Genomic DNA, 19041 nt, shown 5'->3' with positions numbered 1-19041 from the left:
GATGATAGAGACTTGTAAATGCAGCAAGAACTGAAAGTTTGTAATATGTTATGTGTATCCGGGCAGGAATATTATTGCAGGGTAGTGGATATGTGACGATGGATTTTGTAGAGATTTCCAGATTGCGAAGCCACGTCGATCGTCGAAAGGAGGTATCCGAGAAAATTCACAAGGCGCGTTGAATAATTTTATTGGACTTCCGAGGCTTCGCGGGAAGGCTCTGTGGACCCTGAGCACCATCTGGACCATCCTGATCAAAATATGGATGGTCCAGATTTAAACTAAGTCAAAAAAATTAAAGTCACGTGTTTATTTTTGTTCAGAATGCCTCGAAAGGTTTTAGTAATTTGGTCTTTGGATTCTCATTTTTATTTTGTTTATTTATGATAAATAATAATTTTTGTATTCAATGGATTTAATTTGTTACTTTTGATTCTTTATTATGGCTTATGTTCTTCGAAAACAGTGGTGACGGTTACTTTATAAACTTTCTCAGGTTCTTATATGTCACTTTCGATGTTATAAACATTTAGTAATGCGTACAGGGCGTGTGATGATGCGTGATCGACAACGAAAAAGAGATAATTATGATCATTTTTCATCAGCAAATGACAGCTCTCATTCTTACCTAAAACTTCGCAACATCCGACAAATTAATCTCAAACACTTCCCACTAATTCATACTGTATGATACTAAAAGTTTCTTGGAAGATCTAATCTACGGTAACATATATAGGATTTTGTTTTTTCAATAACCATCCCTGGTTTAATTAGCAACTATACTCCTTCCATTTTATATAAAAAAAAATTATATTACACAATTTAAAAAATTAATTAATCATGATAATTATGTTTGAAAATAAAAAAAATTGGACACAAATATTTTATGTTAATCAACATAAACATGCGTTAATTATTTTTTTTATTAATATAAATATGAAAGGTGATTTAGAAAATTATGTAACAAATGCTTATTAAAATATGTGATTTTACTTATACAAAAAAAATAAGTAAAAAAGTGATAGTTTTTTTTTATAAATAAAACAGAGTAATATATGTATATGCCAAAGTACAGGTTGGTCTATCGGACTACTTATTTTTAAACTTATTTTTGGACATAATCTTTGCGAATTGGGTAATTTAGTATAAAAGGCTACTGAGCTCGACACATTTAAGCTCGAAAAAACTTGTTAGAGCTAGGCTACTTATTTAAGATCATATTTATTTTAAGCCAAAAAATTGAAATATTTATATTTTTAGTTAAATTTAAAGATTAGAATGTGTTTGTTTTGTATTCTAAAATTACAAATTTTTATTATTATTTTAATTTTTTTAAAAACAATTTGTATCTTAGAAATGAATATATGTGAATTATAATTTATAATGTTAAAATTAATTTTAACTTGATTAATGATAATTATGCAACTTTACAAAAGTTTTTTTTGCTAATTTTAAAAAAATTTTAATCTATATATATAAAGTAGTGAACATGCGTTTCACAATAGAAGTTTGTGTATGTATATCCATTCAGACACACAAAGATTCTTCGAAGAATTAAAAAAAAAAAACTAGTACTTATCAGCCGTTAACATAATTTAGAAAGAAGATGTAATTAAAAAAATTCAAAAAACAAATAAGATGTAGTTACTAATCAATTTTCTGTTGGAATGAGATTCCCTAAAATGGAGCATTAACATTTCACAACAAACACATCTTTTTTTTTAAAAAAAAAACAAAGTAGGTGTTAAGTAAATGTTGTAGTACGTACTATGCGTCGATGATGATCGGAATTTACACTAAAAAACAATTTAAGAATGAAAATGTTCAGGTCAATGATCAACTGATTCTTTTATTTTCTTCCTTTTGATAAAATAATTCTTTCATTAAACCCTATGGTGCTCTCTTTGTCTTACCACACACACCACACACTGCACATTACATTAGAAATTTTCAAGAATTTCAATCTGGGTATATGGTCTAAATGTCTAAGTGTAGGAAGATTGTTGGTTACAGATCATAAATAATATAATAATAACTCATCAATTAATTTCAGGTTTCATATAAATGCGTGCATGTCATCACCAACGATTCTAATATGCATTTTAAATGGTTCATGTTCATCAAATCACACAAATATGATCATGTTTATTAATGTTATAACCAAAGATGTTTGATTGTATTATCACTCTCAATTTATAAGATACGTTTGGGATAATTTGATGCTCCAAAATATAAAAATATTTTTAACAAAAATAATGTTTTATTAATATTTTATTTTAATATTATCTTTCACATATATCTCTTTTTTTAATATTTTTTCACAATAAAATATTAAATGAAGAATATTTTTAAAATTTATATTTTTTATTTGGAAACAAGTTAGGTTGTAACATGTATTTAATGAACTTTATTGATATATTTAATTTTATATAAAAGTATCTTATAAATTGAAATTGAACAGAATACTAAGGATATAAGATTATAATTTAAGAAATATAAATAATGATTTATTCTCAAGAGCAATAATATTTGTTAATTTTTTTTTACCGTTAATTAACTTTATGAACGTTGTCGATCTGTTTTGTGTGTCATTTTCGTCATTAAAGGGCTGCAAATGCGTGTCCAACACATGTGAATGTGATGGTGATCGACATAAAAGGGAGAATAAACAATAATAGATTAATAAAAAAATGATAATAAAATTTTGCTGAACTATGTAAATAATAATCAATCTCTTAAAATATCATAATATTAATAAAAATTTTAAAAAATATTTGTCAATATTTTTTTTTATAAAAAAATAATTTTATTTTTATAATAAATTATAATTTTTATTTAATTATTGTAATTTTTTAAAGAAAAAATTATTATTTTTAAAAAAAGTTTTGATTGAATTTGTTATTTTAAGAACTTGTTTTTCAATAATAAAATTACACTTAAAAAATTATAATTTTTATTAACTTTTACGATTCACCATAACAAAAGTGTTATTTTTTAAATAAAAATTATGATTAGGGCTTCTTTTTCAATAATAGAAATTACACTTGACAAATAATGTTTATTCCACTTTTGTTCTTTACTAACAAAAGTTGTTATTCTTTAAATAAAAGTTATGAATGGGTCTTGTTATTTCATAAGGGTAAAAATAGTCTTTATTTTAAAAGTTATTAACAAAGAAGTCCTTAAGGACTTCATTGGTATTATGATATTTTTAACAGATCAATTATCACTATATAATTTAAAGAAATTTTATTGTCATTTTTTCTACATTAATTCGATAATTTAGTTTATATTTTTAAAATATTAACTTATCTTGATTAAATTGAAAATAAATATTTTTAAATATTTAAGATTTTTCACATAATATATGATAGATTACGGTCCGATTTTGCTCATGTACTTTTTTTTATGAGTATTAGGCACCCTATGCTTTTAAGTGAACCTGAAGCAATTTTACCGTTAAAACTAACTTTCGAGGAGCAAAAAAACCTTTTTATTAATCAACCGTTAATTTTTTTTTTTTGTTTTCTGTTGACATGGCATGTGCATGCGTGTATAATGATATGTAAGACTTTGATCATGTCCTTAATGCTAATTTTTTCTTAAACTCTTTTTTTAGAAGTGCCAAGCATCCTAAGTTCTTTTCTAAGAGTGTTGGGTACCTGAAATCTTGTTAAAATAAAATTTAATAAATACTATTAAAAATTAAGTATTTTAATATTTAATAATTTAAATATTATTATTTAAAGCATTACACCATCCAATTAATATTTAATATTTTTCATATTTTGTAATTCTGTATTAAAATGAAGGGAATGAACCTTCGAATTAATGAAGGAATTTTTTATTCTCATCTCTCCATTTTTCTCTTATTAAATAATTTTTGTAGCATATTAATGAAATAAATGATATCTTTTAAATAAACATTTTGTTGGTATATTGTTGGTCTTAATTTGTCATATTTATAATTTTACTTGTAACACTACAAGGTACAAATAGTGTTTAATTTAGGTAGTGTAATATTTTGGAGGGAGATCGTTAGTTGACTAAAAAAAATTATAAAAAAATGATCTAAAAATTTAAGAAACTCAATCAATGTTGAAAATAAAAGTAAGTTTTTACATGCATAAAAGATGTAATAATTTGGGCACTGTCTCAGAAAAAGATTGATATTTAAAAAATAAGAAAATTATCTATAATTTGTAAAATGCTAGTTTGAGTTGTTAATCTTAAAAAGTAATTTATAAGTTTTGAATGAATGTTTATAAATAATAATATTTAAATGATTAAATATGAAAATATTTAATATTTTAGAAATATTTATTAAATTTTATTTTAAAAGACTTTAAGTACTTAATGCTCTTAGAAAAAATTTGAGGGTGCCCATGCTCCTAAAAAAGAGTTTAGAAATAAACTAACATTAAAAAAATATGGTTAAAGTCTTACTTGTCATTATGTATAGGCCTCACACACATGTCAAGTCAATAGAAACGAAAAAAAAACTTAACAATCTCACAACAGAATGGTGTTTTTGGACCTCAAAAAAATACTTCAGAAAAAAAATTGCCCCCACTTAAAAAATAAAGATGCTCGTGCTCTTAAAAAAAACAATAGAATAGAGCAAAATTGAACCTTAATCCTAATATGATGACTGTGCCATGACACCTAGCTAATTCCTACTTACTTAGAAAACTAAACTTTAACCTTAACGTTCACCAAATGTGTACATTTATGTTAATTACATTCCTTCATGTTATCGGTTACTATTAATTAACGTTCAATGAGTACATTCATATTTTAATATGGGTTTAAGGACAAATTTGTCATTTAATTTTTTGATGAGGTGTAGCTGTTATTTTGAATTTTCGATTGAAACAATATTTCCTAAAAGATTCAAAAATTGTGCAATTCCAACCTATAATAACGTTTAACCAACTTTGACAGCTAGTTTAAAAATTTTGATGAAATTAATGAGCAATTTTTCTTAAAAGTTTTTTATAAATAAGCAATTGGAATCCTCAATTTTTATTTATTGTTATAAACGGCATATATTTATTTTTGGATTTTGACAATAAAAGATGTGACCTAAGATTGCTTCTATGTAACATCAACTATTTGTTGAGGATTTTAGGGATTTTCGCTTGAAGTCCAGACTTATCCTTATCTCCTATAAATAATTTCAGTTTGCACAAGTTTAAATATAGAGTTGTTCATGCATACCAAAAAGCAATAGACTAGCCTATATTTGATTTAAACAAATTCAATGTAATTTAATTTAAAATATTTTTCTGTTTTTAAGTTATAACAAGTCGTGTTAAATTTTTTTAATTTAAAAATTAATAATTAATTTAAAAATTAATAATTAAAAAATTATACCAATCAAAAATTTAAAATATAAATTATATTTTTAAATAAAATTGTCCTTTAACATTTAAAATGGCTATTAATATTGACCAAATATTATCATAGAAAAAATGACATTATTTTTTAAATTTTTTAATAAATTATATCAATTAAAAATTAAAAAATATCAACAGTAGGAAATTTCCAAAAAATTTGCCCGAAAACCCTTTTAATATTGTGCATCACTGACATTTGAATTTGACGCGCGCGTCAAGTCACGTACGGAAGAAGCATTTATTCAAGGAAGGATGATGTCATCGCGTTTACATTTTCGTGTCAAACATGTACTTCCTCCATATATAAGATTGTAAAACATGTTTAAAAAAAATTGAATGATTAAAAATATAAAATATTTTTAATTTTTTGATATATAATTATTTTTTTAAAATATTTTTATTAATAAATAATTTTATATTTATTATAAGATATTTAATAGAAGTAAATATAAAAAGATAGAATTAATTTAAAAATAAATAATTATTTTATTAAGGTAAAATTTAATTAAAATATATATTTTTAAATGAAAGAAGTATTAAATTTTTAAAATTGATGATGGTTTTCAATCCTTGTGTTCCATGTTCGCAGTAATTAAAGATCAGCCCTATATGTTTCAGATTCTCAGTTGGCATCCGTTTTTTTTCTTTTTTGGTTGAAAATCCTGTATCTTTAACTTGCCCTTAAATTCAGTGGACTTCAACAAAATCCAGTCAAAATATGGATTGATTTAGGTCGTAAATTCGCAATCCTTTAAAATGAAAACTCTACTGTCAATGTTGTTACAATCCTTAAAACTCAAATTTGAGAGTTTAGCTAATTAAATCAGTACAACTCTCTTATCATTAAACCAAGCATTCAATAGTAAGTGGTAAAAGTCTTTAAGGCACTTCTATATATATATATATATATATATAAACCAGAAAAAGGAGATACATAAAGAAATATTTTATTCAATTTTATTTATAAATTACTTTCAATATCTTTAATCAAAAATAAAGAAAACCTTAAATATAATTAACTTTTTTTATAATTTAATAAAATTTCATATATATTCCTAATAAAAATAAAAATAATAATTTTTAATAATTTTTTTAATATTTAACTAGGACAGGAAAATAAAGATAGACATAAAAAATACAAAAAATATAACTTTTAATCCTTACACTTTACTCATTTTTTGCTATAGATTCGTACATTTTTATTTTTTTAGTATTTTTAAATCTTAAATGATTAAAATGATTAAAGTATAAGGATCTTAAATAAATATAAAATATTAAAAATAAAGTATAAGGATTTAAAATAAAAAAATATATAGATTTATAGTAAAATGTGAATAAAATATAAAAATTAAAAATTATATTTGAAATGTTACAAAATAAAATCAAAATTAACAGTATTATAATTCTGCCGTATGAAATGCTATACAGTAACAGGGGAATGAAGCCGGTGCACCTCCAAAGTCCAAGGTGCGGACTCCAAACACCTTTTTTTTCCGATGCGTGGGGTCCGCACCTATGGGTGGCTTGGCTGTCCTAGGAAATTGAAAAGATTGGTTTCCACAAGACGAAGTTATTGACTTCTTTCTATTAATGACATATACTCCTTCGCGGCTTTTCTATTACTTACGATAAATACGTTAAAATACTCATAAAATAATCAATTAAAGATATTTAATATCCTAAAATAAAGAAAAGAATATAAATACTTATAATATTATATGAGTGAGTATAAAGTGATCAAACTATTAATTTTAACCTAAACGCTATTAACTTTGACTATTAAATATTAAGTGTACATGTCATGTGTCAGTTTTTATTGACATGAACTAATAAGAATAAAAATACTTACAAATTTTTCAGTCAGGAGTAAAAATACTCATAGCATTATCAAAGTTTGTGCAAAAGTAATCAATCTATAAAATCCCTTAAATATTAAACGTTTAGCTGACATATAAGCAGAAGTTGACTATTTTTTTTTACTGATGTAGAAAAAAATATTCTCAAATAAAATTCTCTAGAGGTTAATCAGTCATTGTATAAATATCATGTAAAAAATATCATTTTGATTGAATATCAAATTAAATCACTCATTTTTTCCAACAGTGGCGAAAACTATTTGAAAATTTTGAACCTATCATAAATGAAATTACTTAAGGTTATGACAATATTCTTAAGATAAGGCATCGAAGGAGGTGTGTTTAGTTTTGATCTTCAATTATGTACAACTTATCTCACTGTGTTGAATTTCAGGTTTTGCAAATAAGAAAAATGAGTACACAGGGAGGGAGAAAAGAGGCGGGATATGTGGCGATAGAAAGAAACTATGTGGCATGAATTTTGACAGATTGATCATTATTGGACCTACTAAAATAACATTACGGGTACTCATATGATGATCAATTAACCTCCATAAAAATTCATTTAGGAATACTTTTTATCTACATCAGCAAAAAAAATGATCAACTTCTACTTATGTGTTAGCTAAATGACCAACATTTAAGAAATTTGATAGACTAGTCACTTTTACACTAAGTTTGATAATGTTATAGGTATTTTTGTCTTTGATCGATGACTTTGTGGATATTTTTATCCCTTTATTAGTCTACATAAGTAAAGATTGATGTGTGACATGTACAATCAGTATTTAATGATTAAAGTTAATAGTGTTAGGTCAAAGTTAACGGTTTGATTACTTTTGCACCTATTCATGTAATGTTATAATATTTATATCCCTTTTCTCACTTTCGGATACTAGGTGCCCTTGATTAATCACTTTATGAATATTTTTATCCATTTATCCTGTTATTTATTACACTTCGGGGTGTACATACATGAGTCAACGGTCAAAGTAATTCCTTTACTTTATTTTTAGATGCTTCTTTTAATATCTTTCCCCCAAATTTAAAATTTCTTTTCGTGGATATGAGCAAATATTTGTTAATTTTCTTAAGAAAATCTTGTTGACTTTCTAGGGAAAATGACAATTAGGTATCCTATAAGTTTATAACTAACCTTCATAAATTTTCAACTGATATTATACATAATTCTAATTGTATTTTGTTTATTTTTAAACTAACTATTCACTTTTTTTTTTGGTTTTCCAAGATGTTCCCACAACCAGCAATCATGTAACTAATACTTTAAAAAATTTGAGAACTATTTAAGGGATTAACCTTTCCCAAGCAATGCTCTCCATACACATCTCTAGGCAAGGTTGTATGAAGGGATTTTGGGGCCTAAGGTAAAATCATCTAAGAGGCTTATTGTATTATTATTCATGTATCTTCATATCACTTTTCTAACTTTTTAAACAGTAAAGTCAAATATTAAATTTTTATAATTAAGTTATTATAACATTTCATGTTCAATAAATAATATAGCTAATCCACTTAATTTATTTTGTAACATGGTTGATCTTAGATAAAATTTAAGTAATTTTAATTTCAAAAAACCTCTTTCAATAGTAGCAATTGTTATTAGTATTGTCAATAACATTCTATAAGCAATAAAAAAATAATAACTATTTATATAAGATATATAGTTAACCTCAATGCTTAACAAGAAAAATAATAATTGGTTATATGAGGTATGAGTGGACTTTTTTTCATGCCGATCGCCTCCTTGGCCTAACATAAGCCACGACCTATCTCCAAGAATCGAATTCTATAATGATGCTTAAAAGTCTAGACTGCTACCATCTATGCCTCACTCATTTGATACTTTATATTTTTTTAATTACAAGTAATGATCATGATCTGTTATTAAAATCTCAATAATTTAGGGTCTATAATTGTTATAATGTTTCTCTCTAATTGTAATTTTTCCTTAATATTATGTCAAAAGAAAGAAGAATATGCAATATATCTTAAAAATGAATTTCTGGATTTTCAATACCTCCCTAATGTTAGGCGCACAACTAGCAGTTTCCCTTAAAAATAATAATAAACATTTAGTGATATATAATTTGTAAATATTCTTTAAACTTACAGGGACAAAACGTGACCCTAGTGAGTTAATTTAGGGGGTACTTATCATTTGCAATTTAATATTAGTCATTTTTCCAAATAAATAGTCATTTTCTGATCGTAATTCTAGTAACTAATTTTTAGTAGTTGCACACTTGCACTTAACTGATAAAAAAATTAAAAATTATAGAAAAACTAATATTTTTTATTCTGTTTTAGTTAATAGTCCAAACAAAGTGATTATTGGTTTTTGTAACGGTCATTTCGCAAGAAAAGATCAAACAAGTCCCCAGAACGACACAATAATTGTTACATTTCATGGTATTTATTTATTATTTGCATATTTCATGGTATTTTTCTTTTGGTCATTCCCCCTATTTTTTTTTGAAAAAAAAAGTTACGTGTACCTCAAGATGCGCATTGATAGAAGTATAAACCCAACAAAGATTAATAGTTAGTAAAGGTTTGAGTTAATAATTGGATTTGAACTCATCATTGTGTGAATCATATGCAAATCTAGTGTTTTTAGACTCAAACTAGTTTGGATGATCGAATTGGCTGAACAGTTGCTAGAAAAGAAAGTGATTTAATTCAATCATTTGACCTGTTTTAGTAATTAACCCGAGTTGGCCTGTTTTGACTTAAATGTTTCCTAAAAATTTGGAAAAAAAAAAAATCCAAGACTCCAAACGATTAGATCATTTTGATCTTTTTTTATTTAAATATTATTTTTATTTAATTATTATATTAATGGTTCAATCATAAAACCATGAGCCATTAATCTTTTTGGTTATAAGAACTTGTTGACTGGAGATCTTATCCTAAAAAAGTAAAAAACTAAAGATGAGATTACGTACTTTGATTGAAATACATACCTAACGTGTAAATAATTACTAATATTATATGTGCACACATGCAAGTTTCTTGAATAACCGAAAAAACTAATACTTTCTTATCCGATATAAACTGGGTTTTATATCAAGTCTCTATATGAATGAAATGCAGTGAAATTCCCTAAAACTGGAGTATTCACAACGTTCTTTAAAATATTGTGGACTTAACTTTGAATATTATTTGTCAATGAGCAAATTTACATTTATAAAAGACTGTGTAAATTTAAATATATTATATTGGACTGTAGAAATGTTTTGTTAATTGCTGAAGAAAATCTTGTTAAATATTATTATAATATATGATCTCTCATTAGGCTGAATAAAGTTGACAAATTCAGTTTAATTGATCATATTGATTAATTTAACTTCATTTAATCTAATCTACAAAATTTTGATAACCCAATCCATGGCTATCCATGTGACGCATATAAAAATTTTAATCTTAATTTTCATTTTTCAATAACTTTGGTCGATGTTGAAAGATCTGTTATTTGTTTTTAGTTTCCCTTCATCTTAAGCCACGTTACCGAAGTATTACTAAGTGGTTTGATAAAATAAAATATAAATCATATATCTTTTCTTACAGGAAAATGTAGTGAAATTCTAAAATTTTTATTTTAAAATTTTGAACTAAATATTATCTTTCATAAAAAATATAATGATAAATAATATAATATATTTTTATTAATAAACTGCACAGAAATAATACATATAAATTTGGATAGATTTTGTTTTAATAGAATATTAAATAATGTTTTGGCCAAAATGATATTAAATGTTAAATGATGGAGTAATAAGTTAATAACGGTTGTGTAAAGATTAAAAATTTGAAATAGAGAGGTGGAAAATTTTGAATGAAAATGAAAATATTTTAAAAAGATTAACATGAAGTAATTCAATGATAAAACAATATTTTAAAAACTGACCAAATAAAATATATTTTATTATATCTAAAATCAAAATTTCCGAGTAAGTATGAACAATTCAGGATATGTAAAGATGAATAATTTTTTTCTTAGCACAGTTACCACACTTCCCGTGTAAATACTTAACATTTCAAAAGTGAACGTGGTTATATACTTACAAATATTATATGCTAGAAAATAGGAATGATAAGATGAATTCTAGTTTATAAAATTGTAGCCACTAGGAATGACTTGTTACATTTTAAATTAATGAAGCATTGGAAAAAAAATATTGGGAAACTACTGATCATTTACACTTAACAATATTCAAATCTCATCACATTATAATACTATATACTCACTCCATTAAAAAATATAAGGTATTTTTTTAGAAGTTGGACGTTCAAAATGTGAGACATTTTTAGTCTTTTGAGGTGTAATCATTGCTTTTTTTTTTCAAAATGTCCCTATTAATGTTAATTTTATATTTATTGTAGGGTATTTAATAGAGGTAAATATAAAAAAATAAGATTAGTTTGAAAGTATATAACTACTTTATTGAGGGGTAAGATTTGATTAAAATTGCCTTACATTTTTTAACTTATATCATATCATGGTATAAATAAAAAAAATAAAGAAAGAAACCATTGGACGAATAAAAAAAGAATTGTCCCTTATCCTGTAACAAGTTAAAAGAAATTATATAATTATACACTTTTGAATTTCATGTAGAGTAAAATAAATCACGGCATAATTTCCAGAAAACTTCAACATTGACAACAAAATTAAACATGTTGTTAATGTTGACCATGTCAACGCAAACTGTTTTAGTAACTAACACCACCCCTTCTCATAAAGTCCCATAAACTGTTTTGTGTATGCATGTGGAGGCGTGTGTCTCACTTTTTTTTTGTTTTTTTATAAGGAATGACTACATTAGAGGTGAAAAAATATATTGTGTGGCCATAAAAAAAAATTTGGAAAAATATAATTTTTTTTCAAAGAAAAAGAGAGGCAATAAACATATTTGAAAAATGTGGACTTTGAAAGTTTGAATGCTACGTGTCAAGGAGTAAATTACACTAAGTTTTCATAAAAATAATTTCTAGAACGGTAGAGTACGGGTCAATAGTCAAAAGCAACATTTATCAGAGAAATGGATATATATACAATTGGAGACTCATTGTTTTTTAACGGAACATTTTACTTGGAAACACGGCAAAGCCACATTAAAAGTGAGGGGCATATCACTCATTTGAAAAAAAAAATTATATTATGAAATTTTAGATTTTGAACCCTCTTTTTTTTTCTCTTTTATATTTTGCACCCTATCTTATCAATATTTTAGATATTTTACCCATCTGATCTCTTCACCTAGATTCAAATTTTTCAACCTTTTAGCTCAAAGCTAGGTAATATAATAGATATATAATTAATTTTTCAAATTATTAAATTATTTTTTAAAATTATTAATTATTTTTTAAAAATTTGTCTTGGAGTCATGGCTTTGCCATATTACTTGAAAATACCTAAACTCAATATTGATATGTGAAGGAAGAATGTAAGTGTGAGCAGCATGGATGACATCATGAGAGACTATAAACCTTAAAATTCATTTGATAATCATGATTGACAACTAATAACCACTCACATAGAGGCTGAGAAACAGGCGAGCTCAAGACCAAAAGTTCAATTATTATAAAATTGGTCATTTTTTAAATTGTCCCTTTATTGATTTGACTTTAGAGGGTCGGGCAAGTTCTTTTCTTTTACTTTTTTTTTTTATTTTTGAAAAATTTTAATGTTTACATTATAATATTACATATCTTTTTAAAAATATAAATTATAATGTTTGAAAATTATAAATAAATTATATAAAATTTAGTTTTTAAATATAAACATATATTTTATATTTTATATTTCAAATTAAATTCAATTTTTAGGGGTAAAATAAAAAAAAGGCCAAAATAAAAGCCTGTGCTCATGCTCTTTTTATAAGGTCAGGTTTAAAAGCTTAATTAAATTAAAAAATTTTATTTTTTAAATTCAAACTCTTATAAAAACTTGTTTAAATGGGAGGCCATCAAGTCTGACCCATAGTTTTACACACACATAATTTTAGAACAAAATTGGACGGGTTCATAATCAATTGCCATTTGCCGGAAGGAAATATAATTATTTGGGATTTTGTAATGAAATTTTCGTTCACTGTGCAAAGAAGATGATGTTGATTGTCAATATGGTACAAGTCAGACCTCTTTAGAAAGGAACTTTTTTTTTTGGCCAGCTTTAGAAAAGAACTGGTCTGGTGTATCTTTTAAAAAGCTTAAAGTAGAATTTATTATTATTTTTACTATCATACCCCTGTTTATGTGAATGATGTGAAAATATTTTATGTATTAAATTAAGGAAAAATTGATAATAAAGTTAATATTTTAATGCAACGCGACACGATATGTAAGTAATCACATTAAGTTGAATAGAGAAAAAAATTGGACAAATTCAGTTTAATTAATCATGCTGGCCAATTTAATTTCATTCAAAATCCAATCTTATGAATTTTTGTAAAAATTTATTTTATATCAAAATTTTATATTGGAGATTATTCTATATTTTTATAAAAAAAATTAAAAAGAAAGAACCCTACACCAATCTGCTCCAAATAAAGCAACAAACTACCTTTTCCCTCATTTTTTTTATCACATTAAATTAAGAGAGTGTAAATTCCAAACTTCTTTTTCTTGCTTATAAGTGTCCATTAATAAGAGATAATTATATTTAAGATATGATTAGTCTTCAAATAAGAATTTAAATATTGATTTATCATTTTATAATAGACTAGCTCCTTCTTCTATACTTAACATTTATTGATGTAAATTCTGAACTTTTAACATACTCCAGTAGTAATCAAATAAACTGTTCTTTTTACTCTTTTATTTAATTAATATATAGAATATTATGCTTTGAAAGAAAAAGTAACCCAATTCAACATTAGGCAAACATAAAAATAGATCAATATCAGGCTTTGAACGCGAATATTAATTCATAACACAAAATGGGAATAATCATGATTATTTTAGAATATTAGTAAAATTGAATTTCCTACCTCCATGATAATTAATTATCTTCATATTTTATACCTTAAGATTAAATAACGGTTTGAGAATTATGCTACCGACATAAATCCCATGACAATGATGGTTAATTAGCTTCAAATTCAATACTAAATTCTACAACCTTTGAATCCTCCATATGGATGCAATTAATCTGCAACTATCATTTTTCTTTCCCCTTTCCGGCGGCCAAATGTTTTGATTTTGGCGTTCAAAAGAAAGGCAAAGGGAAAAGGATATCAAAATGTGGGAAATCGGAAGTTTATGAACAGTTCCAGAAAAAAGAAACCAGTGTACGCGTGGTTTTTCTGGGCATATATTTGATTAACTAGAGATTTCAAGTTTAAACTCTAACTCTAAAAATGCCAGCAACATCGACGGTATAACTTTCATGTTTTTTTTTTTTTAATTATCCAAAGTATCTCCACAGCCGATAACTGTGAGATTAATTCTTAAAAAAATTTGGGTGTCATTTAAAAAATTATCTTTTTAAGTAATATTTTTTCATATACATATTCAAGAAGTGAATCCGGAAATGAGACTCAGATCATTACCGGGTTATAGCTTTCACTTTGAAATGGCCTGGTCTGAACTTGATCCAGATTAGTATGGGCTCTAGTTAAAATAACCTCAATGGACAAGAAAAATTGAAAGAAAAATGACAATTTTCCTGCTTGAAAATTTCGGCTTTCAGACTTCAGTCCCACACCCATAAGTTGTCTGGTTTGAGGGTGCCGTTGACATTCTAGTTAGAATTTCTCTCGCCGTTATTTTTTCCTTATAATTTCTCTCAAAATAATTAAAAAAATGCGAGAAAACTCTAAAAAAAAAATTTGGCTGAAAATACGGATGCGTAGGTGAGGACATTTTTCCAGCAAAAACAAATCCAAGAAAAAGTATGAAAGACAAGAGTGAAAAGAGAAAATTGTTAATGTGAATAAAATTTTATAAAGAATTTTCATAATTATGAAGAAGAGAAAGCTTACCATTTCTCTCGCGAAAGAAAGAAATTTCTGTTAATAACAAAGAGAGAAACGACTAGGGAAATTTCTTGAGTTATTCTGAGAGAGAATTTTTCTTAAATTTGAATTCGAGAAAAATAAGGTATTTTCTAATAAAACTATATGAAAGAAATTCTTTCTCTAAAAGATGCTTACTTTATAATTCATTCTATTTTCACTAAAATAATTATTTAATAATATTTTTTTACAAAATGTTGTTATCTAACCTACATATTCTATTTATTTTTCTAATGTATAACAAGACCCACGATAATGCTCGCAAAATTCTCTTACTTACTTGAATAAAAAAAAAATTGTACTGAGGATATATAGTAAACTTTTTCCAATTAAATTGTTACTTACATAAGGATTGAAATTCAAATTTCCAGCTACTTGTTTAAATGATGAAAATACAAAGTACCAGAGTGAAGCAAGAAAAGAAAGAAGGTGATTTGCTCTGAATGTATAATTCTTATCGTTGATCATTTGCGTACAATCCCTATATTTACAATCTGCACTAAACTTTACAGTAAACAAAGTTCGTTGAGCTAATTCTGTTAATCATAGCAGACTATTGAATCTAATCATTGGGCCTAGTATATTCTAATAGAGAGTCCCTGTTACCCATACTAACTCTTTTTTTTTAATATCACCACTTATACCAACTTTAATTAAAAACTTTTAATATATAGCAATTACATTTTCTTTAGGATAATTTAAGGAAAAAATTTAATTTCCTACAAGTTTTTGCTCTTCCCCATTTCACTGAGAGGAAAGCAGAAAGCAAGGTATTTTATCTTAGATTGTCCTATAACTAGATTTTCTTGCTATAGTGTACATTAGATTGTTTTATGTTTCAGCTTTTGAACACAAGAAAAAAGAAAATGATAGTTATTGATCCAATATTTATATGCAATTATGAATCACTGATAAAGATTTTAGAAATTAATTCTTTTTAAATAAAATATTTTTTAACATTTAAATTAATTACACCAATAGAGGTTGGGGGGCTATTTAATAACACTGATTTTTTGTTATTCATATAAATTATGAGTCTATAAGTCTCATTTTTCCAAATAATTTAACCCTTGTCATTTGGAGAAGTTTGGATTTTCAAAAGCATTATATTCACTCATCCATCCATGATGAGCCCAGCACTAAAGTGTGCTCTTTTTCATAGCCTTACAGCTCTAACCTCTAAAGCATTAGCACCTAACACATATAAATGCAATTTAACAGACCCACCCAAACCCTCTTCTGCTGAAGCCTCATCAATACCCTCATATCCATATGATATATATATATATATATATATATATGCATGCATGTATATGTGTATGTAAGTCTTGCTGATAAGCATATCTGGCGTATTCATTCATGTTTTGGTGATTGTCTCGGTGGGATCTACCTTCGCATTATTAATGGAAAAGTGGCTAATGCTTATTTGACATATGCTTGACTGGGTCCTGTGTCTTCTTCTGTAGTCACTTTTAGACAACCCATAGAGCTTCTGGTTCTTTAGAAAAAGAAAAGCACATGGATGTCTTTTTTCCTGTAAGCTTAGAAGAGAGAGGCAATGTAATAATTTAATAACGTGTAGGTATTCCTCCCCAGCTGGCAACTTCTCTCTTTTGTGTCTGCAAAGTGTTTGTCGAAATGTCTGTGAGAAGTATTATAATAGCTTCCTTGATTAAAAAGCCCATTGAACGAGAACAATTTAAGAAAACCATAGAGAATATCATTATGATGAGCAAACCAGGCCACTTGTTAAACATGGACCCGCAATAAACTCATCATAAGTTTGCATTGCATTCATGGTCAAATTAGTAGTGCCAGATATGTTCAAGTATATACTTTATGGTACATGCTCATTATCAGGCAGACAGATGACTCAAGATAAGGCTTATGTTGTCAGCATTACGGTGTTACTGGCTGTTCTGTTCAAGTTTAAACACTCTGGCAATCTCAAAGAAGTCAAGCTGTCCTAAGATGTTGAAAGCTGAGGCGCATGTGAATATCATCATCACCATCATGTTATGGTCTATGATTTACATTTGTTGGTCTTTCAGATATCAAACTTAAAACTTCTTTCCTTTGATGCATTCTCCTTCGTCGGAAGCATACCATTTGTTTGAAGAATAGTGTGTTATTCTGCATTCTCCCAGTGTTGCTTGCTTATATTGCAGGATTTGGCAAGTTGAGCTTGGGCAATGAAATGCGTAATAATAACGCAACATCTGCTCTCAATGGCATTTACTGGGTTTGTTATTGCAAGTATTGAATTGAATTTGGTGAGGCAGAGTTCTGCTATTTTTTTCTCAACGGTATTTATGCTGGATTAGCAGACACTGGAGTGAGAATTGCGAAATCCTGTCAAACTTTTCACTGGAAGGTGCTGAGGAACACGACAAGCAAATAGATTTATGTTCGGAGAACAGTCAGCTGGCTACATATGATCATATTGATATTAAGTCTTCAATCAAACAAGGTTAGTCCACTTCACTTGTTGATGTTTTCAATTTCATAGGCTTATTCCATCTTATATAAATAGATGTGACATTACGTTCAATTTCTGAAAGTAAAGTTATAATTGCACTTACAAGAATCTAAATTATCATATTTAAATATATTAATTTAAACTTGTGACCTGTGTTATTACCTTGCTTTTAGTTCCTGCAGAGGAAGAGAACATTGTCGTTTCACCATCACCTGATGTAGAACTTCAAGAACCATCACGTAAACATTCTCTTCACAATGAGCATGTTGAAATTCTTGAAGAACCATTACTTCAAGGCAGTGAATCACTGCAAAGAAGTGATCTTCTGGATAATGACAAATTCCATTCCAAGGATGATGATATCAGTCCAGATAAAGAAAAGGAAACACATGAAAAAGTGTTAGGTGGATTCAGCACTGATGGTGGAGATGAATAAGGGAGCAGTGTGAGATATGCATCAGAGATAACATATAATTCTTCAACTGTCGATGAAGAAAGAAATTGCAGTCCATTGTCAGATGTCGATCATATTACTGATCGGTCCATGGCTTAACCACAAGCTGATTTTGTGGATGACCAACAATGAGGACAAGGGGAAAGGACCTTGAAGAAGAAGGACAATTCAGCAGAAGTGGATCAGAAATGGAGAATTCACAAGATTTTGAGGCTGATCTCTCTGTTGGAGACTACAATGGAGATGGAAATACAGTTCTTGCTCCGGGTGCGTATGGGATTTTTGACACTGATCAAGTTGAAGAACCCAAAGTTACTGAGAATGGACGCCACTTTGATGTGTTCATTGATAACAACAGAACTTCAGATGAAATTAGCACTACTCCAGTTCAACAAGATCTTATGGTTCCTGAAGCTGAAGGAGATGATGGAATTATCTCAGGTTCAACAGTTATAAAATGCAGAGCTGCAGATGAAGAAAATAATGAGGATAAGGTTATTGAGGAAATAGACAAAAGGCCAGAAGCTTCACATGCCATGTTAAAAGGTTTAGATCTTTTCAGATCAGGAAGAATCTCACCCTGTAAGATTCTGCTTCTATATTACATATCTATAGTCTCCGAGAGGACATTGTCCGCCAAAGCATGACCTTCAGATTGGAAGCCAGGAAACGGAAGTAAAGTCCCTTGGCGCCACGGGTAACAAGCAACCTTGATTATGAGAGACGAGAAAGAGAGAAAATTACACATAGGTCTTGTATAAGAGATTTATTTGCAATTAAGCCCTGTAAAATTTAGAAATTATAATCAAAGTTA

General features: G+C 27.0%; 1 protein-coding gene across 3 annotated transcripts; it reads left to right on the top strand.

The window, feature by feature from the left end:
- The first annotated feature begins 17172 nt into the window (after positions 1-17172).
- Positions 17173-19041, top strand: LOC129319323 (uncharacterized). 3 transcript variants are annotated; one of them, XM_054964356.1, is made up of 3 exons: positions 17173-17536; positions 17622-17764; positions 17947-19041. In XM_054964356.1, the coding sequence occupies exon 3, from the start codon at positions 18356-18358 to the stop codon at positions 18872-18874; it is 519 nt and encodes a 172-aa protein (XP_054820331.1). In that variant the 5' UTR covers positions 17173-17536; positions 17622-17764; positions 17947-18355; the 3' UTR covers positions 18875-19041. The 3 variants fall into 2 exon arrangements, with proteins under 3 accessions (XP_054820331.1, XP_054820332.1, XP_054820330.1); XM_054964355.1 differs by having other exon boundaries at positions 17173-17764.

Source organism: Prosopis cineraria, unplaced genomic scaffold (assembly GCF_029017545.1).
Source record: "Prosopis cineraria cultivar Desert tree isolate PC_DT_omini unplaced genomic scaffold, ASM2901754v1 PC9, whole genome shotgun sequence".
Lineage (NCBI taxonomy): Eukaryota > Viridiplantae > Streptophyta > Magnoliopsida > Fabales > Fabaceae > Prosopis > Prosopis cineraria.
This window is presented reverse-complemented; position numbering and strand designations above follow the sequence as displayed.

Coding starts and splice junctions, on each gene's coding strand:
- LOC129319323 (XM_054964356.1), top strand. CDS start 18,356: ATGAGGACAAGGGGAAAGGACCTTGAAGAAGAAGGACAATTCAGCAGA.